Source organism: Apostichopus japonicus, chromosome 11 (assembly GCF_037975245.1).
Source record: "Apostichopus japonicus isolate 1M-3 chromosome 11, ASM3797524v1, whole genome shotgun sequence".
In the NCBI taxonomy this organism is placed as follows: Eukaryota; Metazoa; Echinodermata; class Holothuroidea; order Aspidochirotida; family Stichopodidae; genus Apostichopus; species Apostichopus japonicus.
Window position 1 is genome coordinate 6,269,984 of NC_092571.1, and position 10,483 is coordinate 6,280,466.

General features: G+C 42.9%; 1 protein-coding gene across 1 annotated transcript; it reads right to left on the minus strand.

Annotated features, from left to right (window-relative positions):
- Window positions 1-2,227: 2,227 nt before the first annotated feature.
- Window positions 2,228-9,114, minus strand: LOC139976084 (uncharacterized). Its single transcript, XM_071984519.1, has one exon. The coding sequence runs from the start codon at window positions 7,867-7,869 to the stop codon at window positions 3,328-3,330; it is 4,542 nt and encodes a 1,513-aa protein (XP_071840620.1). The 5' UTR covers window positions 7,870-9,114; the 3' UTR covers window positions 2,228-3,327.
- Window positions 9,115-10,483: the final 1,369 nt, after the last annotated feature.

Genomic DNA, 10,483 nt, shown 5'->3' on the forward strand with positions numbered 1-10,483 from the left:
AATAAATATTTTCATAGATTAAAATTTGGTTCCGGGCCCTATTAAGGGGCTATAGCTCCTTAAATGTGCCCGTGATGTGCACTTTATGTAGTCTATATATGACGAACACCGGGTTACAGTTGTAAAGGATCTATCGGTAATAACGCATGCTGTTTCAGCTGCAGTCCAAAGGACATCAAGTGAATGCCAGCGAAAGAGTATTCACTCAATAGTTGTGGAGAAACTGGTCTTTTAATGGTGGTATCATACCCAAAATCAAGAAACCCAGAACCAATTGAAATAGGCGTATCACGTAGTTGTAGATCAAATAAATCCAGACCTAATACCACTGCTGTGAAAAAAAGGAGAAACCTAAAATGAAGAAAAATAAAAGAAGCCGTGTAAAAACACTGAAAATTTCCTTACAGAAACTTTGTGAATACAAATGGGGAATCGGATAATGAAAGTGACAAATAGCGCTAGTTCTCTAAATTATAGGCGATTTACACAAAGGCTACAGTATTGGAATCTCCATAACGACTAATAAAGGTAACTTAAAAGGCATTGAAGACGCGCCCCAAACAGCGTGCCGCCATCTTTAAAATGTTAACTTTCCGTTGCTTGCAAGTGAAGGTTTTCTCTTGTCGCTACAAAATGCAGACAGTAATGAAACGTGATACCTTGATATCTTTATATGGACCTGAGGTGTCCATCGCTGTATCGTTTGTACACGGTGCTGTGGGTATTGACCGCAGCTGTATGTACTGACTGTACACTAGTGTCTAATTACCGACGGTAGCAAGCTGTAGGTGTATTTTCTGGGATCGATGGTGGTGTCTAACACTTCTGTTGTCTTCACACCCTTTAAATAAAGAATCGGAATGGGTGGCGAGGGGATGCGGTGGAAACCCTCTGAAGCTTCAACATTTAAAGATTATTAGTGATTCCCTCGTAACGCAAGTTTGAAGCACGAACGTGAATTTTCAGAACAAGGAACTCTAAAACTGCGATGATGAATGATTTCCTCTGCCAAAAGTCTTACATATAAGTGTAATATATGAGCAGTTCTGGTGTTTCATACCTCTAACGCTTCAAAGTTATATGTAATAAAATAGATTGTGTTATTGTTCTAATTATGTATAACATCATTTCCTAAGCAGAACATACACAGTGAACTTCAGCGATAGTCTGTTACATTATATTTACCCGGCAGGGGTTATGGGGGTTAAGTCGTCCAGGGGCAAGGGCGGCGGAACCGGGGGGCACAGGGGGCACGTGCCTCCCCCAATTTTCCTCAGGTTAAAAATGTGCCCTTTTTCTACATACAAATTGAGGTGTCTCAAGTTAGCAAGAGGCCAGGGAACCAGAATGAACACTCGGGAAGGGCCGTTTCCGGCCATCTGAGGGGTTTGTAAAACCAAAAATTTTCTTCAACGCTCCCCCGCGCCAACCGATGGTGGCGCTCCGCTCAGATAGTCGTGCATACAACTTTGCAAATCCTGGCTACGCCCCTGACTTTTAATGAATTTCTGTGGGTCAAACTCAAAGCTATTTCGAATGGAAAAAAATTGTTAAGATATGAACAAGAAATAAACTCTAATTCGGAAGATTCCTACATTAGCAACTAGCATGATTTCACCTCATTTTGTCTCAAAAGAAAACTTGTTCCTTGTTTCCCAATTTGCACATTGGATATTGCAGTGCTAGTATGCATATTTTCCTTGAGGGGGGGGGGGCGTTGATGGAGTGATGTGTATACGCAAATAAGATAATACAATAAGAGTTATAAAGGGTACTAAATATAAGGCTGCATCAGTCTAATCGAATTTCTGCAAAGTGCCCTTTGATGTCGGTGCCACCCCCCCCCCCCCAGATTAAAAGTGCTTCCACCGCCTTGTCCAGGGGAGGGTTCCTTTGGCAACTTCTGTGAATCGGAGGGTGCTTAAATGCCAAATGGTGCTATCTTTCGCAACTTTTGAAACAATGTTGAGGAATATTCTACTGTTTAGTTAGGTCATTAACATGAAGTACACATGGTTGCGACCCTGATCCTGAGTATTCAAACTGATTGGTGCAGTGGCGTAGGAAGGTACTTGTCACAACTTCCGTGGGATAATACAATATGGCACCCTCTAGCGCCCCCTCTGTTGCGACCCCGGGTTTTTCCTTGGCCTTCAAAGCCGATAAAAATAAAATTTTAGATAGATTCAGGGAAGTAAACTCAAAGGACCAAAAGACTACTGAGATGTTTCTGAAAGTTAACAAAAACGATATATTTACAATGATACGATCTCTACTGATTTGTACAAGGATTATTGGTACTAGAAATTTGGAATATTACAGACAGATTTTACAATATTATACGGCCGTTAAATTTTTAAAAGATTACTTAACTTATCTTACGCGGCGCGTGCCGGCTCTCGGTTCCTTTCGTAGCTGTTCTGACCTCCTTGCGTCACCAACAACGATGTCGGGATTAGGCTCCCTCGTAGGCTGGTATCCCGTGACTTGGTCAGGAGCAAAACCGTTCCCCGCTGGTCCAATTCGACTCAACGTTTGTATCCCAAGGATGGCTTCCTCCTGGGTGAACTCCGAAAAACTCTGCCGAAGTCACGCCTGTCCCGGTTAAACGACGCACCAATCTAATAAACAAACAGTCCACCGGTTCCTCCGTCCGTCCCCTCGATTAATCTTTTATCTCAGATGAATTTCTTTATACAATAGATCGGAAAATTCTGAACTAAACTCCTCATCACCGAAAATATCTCTTCTTATATATAGCCGGGTTTAATCTCCCGAAAGTTCTTTTCCAGGAATCCTGACGGAAAAACATCGAGAATCATCCATGTCTCGAAGATACGACTGATAGTGCATCGTTCATTGGTCGACGATATCCGGTCACCTGCTAAAAATTACTTCCCGTATGTTCTGGAAATTTGTGATCGCTAATACCGAATAGCGCCATCATTTCTCGTAGCTTCCAGAAAAAACGCACAAGTTGTCAGTCACGACGAGTGACCTACTTATCACCCTGACCAGCATATACTGAATACACGTACAATGAATAAAGTCGTTCGTGACAATTACTTCCCCTTCAAGATAAATATTTTTAATATTTCATCTATAAATGGACGTGTATGCAACTTTAAATTAAACATAACTAATGAATATTGATAACCATCTCAAAATACTCAAACTAACAATCCCATAAATGTCAAATTCTATAAACTATAAACAATTCTATAATCCGACAAAACTATGTCAATCATAAATGTATGATAGCATAACAACAATCAATAGTGTTACAATCAACACATCTACATCTGATTAAATGAATGAATAACCCGCTTACATTCGGCTCATATAATCTGCACCAACATTGTACTTTCCTTTGATTGATTCTAGTCTGAATCTATACTCTTGTAGTACTAATGCCCATCTCATAATTCTTGAGTTCAGCAACTTCGCTCTATTTAAATAAGTGAGTGGTTCGTGATCAGTCTGTAAGACGAACTCACTTCCGTACAGATATACATGGAATTTCTGTACTGCCCAAACTAATCCTAGGCATTCTCTTTCAATTACTGAATAATTTCTTTCCCTCTCCAATAACTTTCTACTAGCATACGCTACAGGAAATAATTCTCCTTCATGTTCCTGTAGTAGGACTGCACCTATCCCTACATCGGATGCATCGGTCCTCAGAACAAATTGCTTATTTACATCAGGAAGCCTGAGAAGGGGTGGACTAATAAGCGCTTGCTTCAGATCATTGAACGCCTTGTCCTGGGCGCTTCCCCAAATCACTCTATTGGGTGAACCCTTCCTCGTCAGGTCCGACAGTGGGGCAACTAGTGCAGAGTAGTTTGGTATATAGTCTCTGTAATACCCCGTGAGACCAAGAAACGACCTGACTTGGGTTTTCGTCTCGGGTTTTGGAGCGTTTTTGATTTGATCAAGGGTACTCTGCTTCGGGCCCAACTTCCCGTTTCCAACTGTGTGGCCCAAGAACTCCAATTTAGTGAACCCTATTTCACACTTACTCGGACGAGCTGTCAGTCCGCTCTCTCTCAACGTCTGAAATAACAACTCCAAACACTCTACATGCTCATCCCATGTCTCGGTATGAATCAAAATATCATCCAGATAATTGACAACATTTGGCACATCCCTCAAAATGGTTCTCATCAACCTAGTGAAAACTGCCGGTGCCCCAACCAATCCAAAGGGCATCGTTTTAAATTGCCATAACCCATCTGGAGTCACAAAGGCAGTCTTCTCTTTCGCTGACTGTGTCATTTCAACCTGCCAATATCCCTTCGTTAGATCGATTCGACTGAAGTACTTGTCATTCGACAATTCCGAGAATATCTCTGTCATGGTTTGCATAGGTTCAGCTTCATACGTGGTTACTTTATTGAGCTTCCTATAATCCACGCAGAATCTCTTCGTGCCATCAGGTTTAGGTACCAACACCACAGGTGAACTATAAGGTGAGTTTGAAGGTTCAATCACTCCCATGTCAATCATTTTCCTAACTTCCTCTTGTAACGAATCTCGCATCGAGAGTGGTACAGGGTAAGGCTTTGCTTTGATTGGCTTATCAGTAGTTAACTTGATGTCACATTTGAGAACATCGGTTTTGCCAGGTACATCAGTCAGGACATCAGTGAACTTGGATAACACTCGTTTAACCTCGTGGGATTGGCCTACACCTAATTCGTCATTTACAACAACATCCGATGCCGATTCACTCTGATTAGTCTGCAGCGCAGGCAGTTCGAAACAACTTTCCTGCTCCTCATCCTCAGACATTGAAATGACTGTAGTCCCAACCACATTTGACTTGTCCCTACTTATGTACTCTTTCAGCAGGTTTGCATGAAAACTTTTCGACTTCCCATTGACATCGATTGAATAGCTCGCTTCGCCAATTTCACTCAATACGGTGAATGGCCCCTTCCACTGCATCAACAGCTTGTTTTGATCAGTAGGCAAGAGTATCAACACCAAATCACCTGGTTTGAACTTGCGACTTTTAGCCTTCCGGTTATAGTACTTCTTGTACCTCTCCGACGATTCCTGTAACTCTGATCTAGCCAGAGCGCAAGTCTCCTCTAGCCGTTCTCTCAAATCTAGGACATACTGATATGTTGACCTAGTTTCAGGGTTGTCCACTTCAGATGTCCACATCTCTTTCAAAATGGCCATAGGACCTCTCACTGTCCTACCATAGAGTAACTCGAACGGTGCGAAACCTGTGCTGGCTTGCGGAGCCTCCCTATACGCAAATAGTAGTGGTCCTATATAGCGGTCCCAGTCTGACGGTCTCTCCTCACACATGCGCTTTAGCATCCTCTTCAAGGTACCATTGAATTTCTCAACTAGACCGTTGCAGATCGGGTGGTAGGGGGTAGTGGTGAGTTGTCGCAGTGACAGTAATCGACTCACCTCCTTCATCACATCTGAGGTAAACTGTGAACCCCTGTCAGTCAGGATCTCAGATGGGACTCCCACTCTTGAAAATATGTCCACCAAAGCTTCTGCCACTCTCTCAGTATCTATGTTACGCAATGGAACTGCCTCAGGAAACCTTGTTGCATAATCGACAAGTGTTAGGATATACCGATTCCCATGCTTGGAAGTAGGACTGATCGGTCCGACAATGTCTACCGCCACCCTCTTGAATGGTGTGTCAATCAAGGGCATGTGACCCAATGGGACCTTGGTGACCCTTCCCTTATCACATGTTCTCTGGCAAATATCGCATGACTTGCAATAACGCTTTACGTCGGATCCTACACCTGGCCAGTAGAATTGAGACTGAACCTTGTCAGTTGTCTTGGCTATCCCTAGGTGACCCGCCATAATACTGTCATGAGCCAGTTTCATCACTTGATTTCTGAACTTTTCGGGTACAACCAATTGGTCACTAGGCTTGTCATTCCCCGAAACTTTGCGATATAGAATATCATTCCTTAAAATGAATTCGGAGATCCCCTTTTTACCTTTCAGTGGTCTGGGATTCCCAACATGCTTGAAGCAATTTTTGAGGGTTGAATCCTCCTTCTGAGCTTGTCTCAATTGCTCAGGTGTTACGTCATCCATAGGAACATTAGCCGTTTTTAGGGGTTTCAGATTTTCATTTCGTTTTTGCTTTTGTGCACGTGTCTCTACGGCACCTCCAATATCTGAGTCATCGCCTACGTTATCACTTGGAATCATTCGATCCGCAGCGATTTCCGGTTCATCACGTGACTCAACACTGGTTCCTATTTCAACACTAGCTGTTTCTTCCACATTGTGAGGTTCACACTGCTCACTTGGAACTTCTTTTACACTCCAATCTGGGTCGGGATTCTCAGGACCTCGAACACCAGGAACATTCCCAATTATTAAGTCATACACTGGCCTCTTCATACAGAGAGCCTTGAGGGATCCTGTGTAAAAGGGCGTGTCCACCGCCACGTTAGCTTCTGGAATCTTCCTCACTGTACCGTCAATCAGTACACACAGTTGATCTACACCGGTCAACTGATCATTGGAGATCAAATCTCTCCTAACGATGACACCAGAACACCCGCTATCGCGTAACACTGACACCTTCCTCCCTTTAAGATAGCCCTCAACCACCGGCATGCGCTCCTTAACATCTGACAAAATTTTCTCAGTAATGTCGGTAGGCTCCTCACACGCCGCACTGACTATTGGGATCTCGTGACCACACGCTAAATTAATTGAATAGCTGTCACTTTCCTTGATTTGTTTCATCAAACACAGATTCGCGGTTTGTCCGCTACGATGATCTTTTTGCGACGCATCGCTCGATCCTAGTTTGTCGGGTTTGGCATTTTCAGTCGCAACCGCCGATTGCGCTTTAAACCTCTGCCTGCAATCGTTTGCCTTATGCCCCAATTTCCCGCAAACAAAGCATTTTATGGCTGAACGCGTGTTTCTGTTTTCACCCGCGTCCACAATTTTGGTTTTGTATTCCTGACTGTTGGGGTTACCGTCAGGTTTTTCCCCATTTCCCTGATTTGTTTGGAAGGATTTTACACATTTTTCAAGATCCCTGTGATGCGCTTCTAAGTATTTGTCAGCCAGCTCTGACAGCGCTTTAGAAGTCTTGCAGTCATGTTCTCTCAGGAATAATGCCAATTCCTTACTGCATACATTTAGGAACTGCTCCCGCAACATGAGATCTGAAAATTCCTCGAACGTTTTGTTAATTCCGCCCATTTCCAACCATCTGGCCATATAATTTTCCAACCTTGCCATGTATTGAATTGATGTTTCTCCCTTTTTGGGCCTTTCTCGTCTGAATTTCTGACGGAAGCCTTCCTCTGTGAATTGAAATCGTTTCAACAGGGCTTTCTTTAGCTTTTGATAATCTTGTGAGTCATCGGGTGGCAGCCTAGAGTAAACACGGAGACTTTCTCCCTTTAGACACAGACTCAAATTTAATGCCCATTGTTCCTCTGGCCACTCTTGCGCTGTTGCGAATCGCTCGAAGCGCAGCAAGTATGCGTCGAGGTCTTCCTTCTCATCAAAGTGAGGCATTTTAGGCGTGGGGATTCTATTTGGCTCGCGGCTTGAAGTGGAGCTACGGGAGGAATTCAAATCGGCATTGCCATTGCTATTTTGCTGCAACTCAGCTTGCTTTTCAAGTTTAGCCAATTCAAACATTCTTTGTTTTTCCGCCTCAGCCCTTTGCTTTTCCGCCTCAGCCCTTTGCTTTTCCGCCTCAGCCCTTTGCTTTTCCGCCTCAGCCTTTTCTTGTTGCCTTTCGTCACGAGCGATCTGCTGCTGTTCTTTGACGAAGTTTAAGAGTTCGCCACCCGTAAGACCCATTTTAGCCCCCAACTCAGTTAATTCTCTAATATCCATCATTCAGTCAGGCAAACACAGGTACCAATAACAATATATCAAATATATATGGTTTCAGAAACTTCTCAGTTTGTAAGTCACTTCGGGATATACTCCTTTCTTGTGTTTTACACTTTTCCCGTTTTGTTTTTATTTTTTTAACAATTCCCCGTTTTGTTTCTATCTTTTAAACAATTCCCCGTTTTGTTTCTCTCTTTTAAACAATTTCCCGTTTTGTTTCTATCTTTTAAACAATTCCCGGATAGGCCCCCATTAATTGTCACAACTTCCGTGGGATAATACAATATGGCACCCTCTAGCGCCCCCTCTGTTGCGACCCCGGGTTTTTCCTTGGCCTTCAAAGCCGATAAAAATAAAATTTTAGATAGATTCAGGGAAGTAAACTCAAAGGACCAAAAGACTACTGAGATGTTTCTGAAAGTTAACAAAAACGATATATTTACAATGATACGATCTCTACTGATTTGTACAAGGATTATTGGTACTAGAAATTTGGAATATTACAGACAGATTTTACAATATTATACGGCCGTTAAATTTTTAAAAGATTACTTAACTTATCTTACGCGGCGCGTGCCGGCTCTCGGTTCCTTTCGTAGCTGTTCTGACCTCCTTGCGTCACCAACAACGATGTCGGGATTAGGCTCCCTCGTAGGCTGGTATCCCGTGACTTGGTCAGGAGCAAAACCGTTCCCCGCTGGTCCAATTCGACTCAACGTTTGTATCCCAAGGATGGCTTCCTCCTGGGTGAACTCCGAAAAACTCTGCCGAAGTCACGCCTGTCCCGGTTAAACGACGCACCAATCTAATAAACAAACAGTCCACCGGTTCCTCCGTCCGTCCCCTCGATTAATCTTTTATCTCAGATGAATTTCTTTATACAATAGATCGGAAAATTCTGAACTAAACTCCTCATCACCGAAAATATCTCTTCTTATATATAGCCGGGTTTAATCTCCCGAAAGTTCTTTTCCAGGAATCCTGACGGAAAAACATCGAGAATCATCCATGTCTCGAAGATACGACTGATAGTGCATCGTTCATTGGTCGACGATATCCGGTCACCTGCTAAAAATTACTTCCCGTATGTTCTGGAAATTTGTGATCGCTAATACCGAATAGCGCCATCATTTCTCGTAGCTTCCAGAAAAAACGCACAAGTTGTCAGTCACGACGAGTGACCTACTTATCACCCTGACCAGCATATACTGAATACACGTACAATGAATAAAGTCGTTCGTGACAGTACTTTTGAGTGGGGGAGGGGGCTGAAGATCGATGGCCGACCTGGGGGAGGGGTCTAAGGGGAGGGGGACACCCCCTCCCCTTTGGAATTTTTGCATTTCCAGGTGGCCTCAGATGCAATTTGGTGCAATATAGCACACTTCAACACCCACTCCGTTTTGTAAACTTAATTTTGTATTTTCACCTGGCCTTAGATGCAATTTGGTGCTCCAAATGAGATTTTTTTTTTCTCATTTGGAAATGAAAAAGGGGTTTTCTGACTTGCGAAGCGGGGGGGGGGGGGGGGGCGGAATGATACTTCCGCCCCTCCACATTTTTCACTGGGGGGGCTGGCGCCCCCAGCCCCCCGGTTCCTACGCCCTTGGATTGGTGTATTCTACTTGTGAGTAGCCTAGGTCTGATTAATGTTTTGGCAATTTGGCAACTTTGAAAATAGACAAAAAAGAAACAATCAATCCTTAAAATTCAACATAAGAAAACTTTAGACAGAAATGTGCGAACAATCATGCCAAGTAACATAACATCTAGGCTGTAACCGTAAGGCCATGATGGTGGTGATGTCACGATCGGAACCCCTCCGACCGAAAGCTGGGAAATAGGTAAGTTATACGTGATCAGGTTTAAGGTTGGTGAGAGATCTACTTTGTACTGTGTATCTTACCTGAATAGGAACAGTACTACATATAGGCCTACCATGTTGTGACCCTTAGCCAAAAGGTTGAGAAGCGAAAACAAGGCTGGTTAATGTCTAACAAAGGACGAAAGTTACCTGCTACTGTACCATAAAATGACACGACTTTACACATTATATTTTGGACAGCAGTTATATATTAACAAAATAATTGAGTACACTATCCTGTTAAAATACAGATGATTGCCTAATAACACAAGAAACACCACTACTTTTCCAAATATAAATTTATTATTTGAGTGTTACTCAGTGTTTTTATAAATAACTTTGCTTTGCAGAAATTGACGACAGTAATGAAACGTTACACCTTGTTATCTTTTATCTGGACCTCGCTTTTATCTGGACACAGCTGCTATGTACACTGTGCTGTGGGTATTGACCGCAGCTGTATGTACTGACTGTACACTAGTGTCTAATTACCGAAGGTAGCTAGCACACTGTGTGCGTATTTTCTTGGATCGATGGTGGTATCTAACACTTCTGTTACACGTCATTCGAAACTAGGTCAGATTACCGGCATTAGACGTTTCTTTTTGCGCGAGTCTTCACACCCTTTAATATCATTGATAAAATCAAGTTTTGTCATGCACATTGCATATGTAATTATTTTACAACATATGTTGAATATTCAAACACTTGGTAATCCAATTGCATTCTGAGTGCTTCACTTACCAAGGGAAC

Coding starts and splice junctions, on each gene's coding strand:
- LOC139976084 (XM_071984519.1), bottom strand. CDS start 7,869: ATGATGGATATTAGAGAATTAACTGAGTTGGGGGCTAAAATGGGTCTT.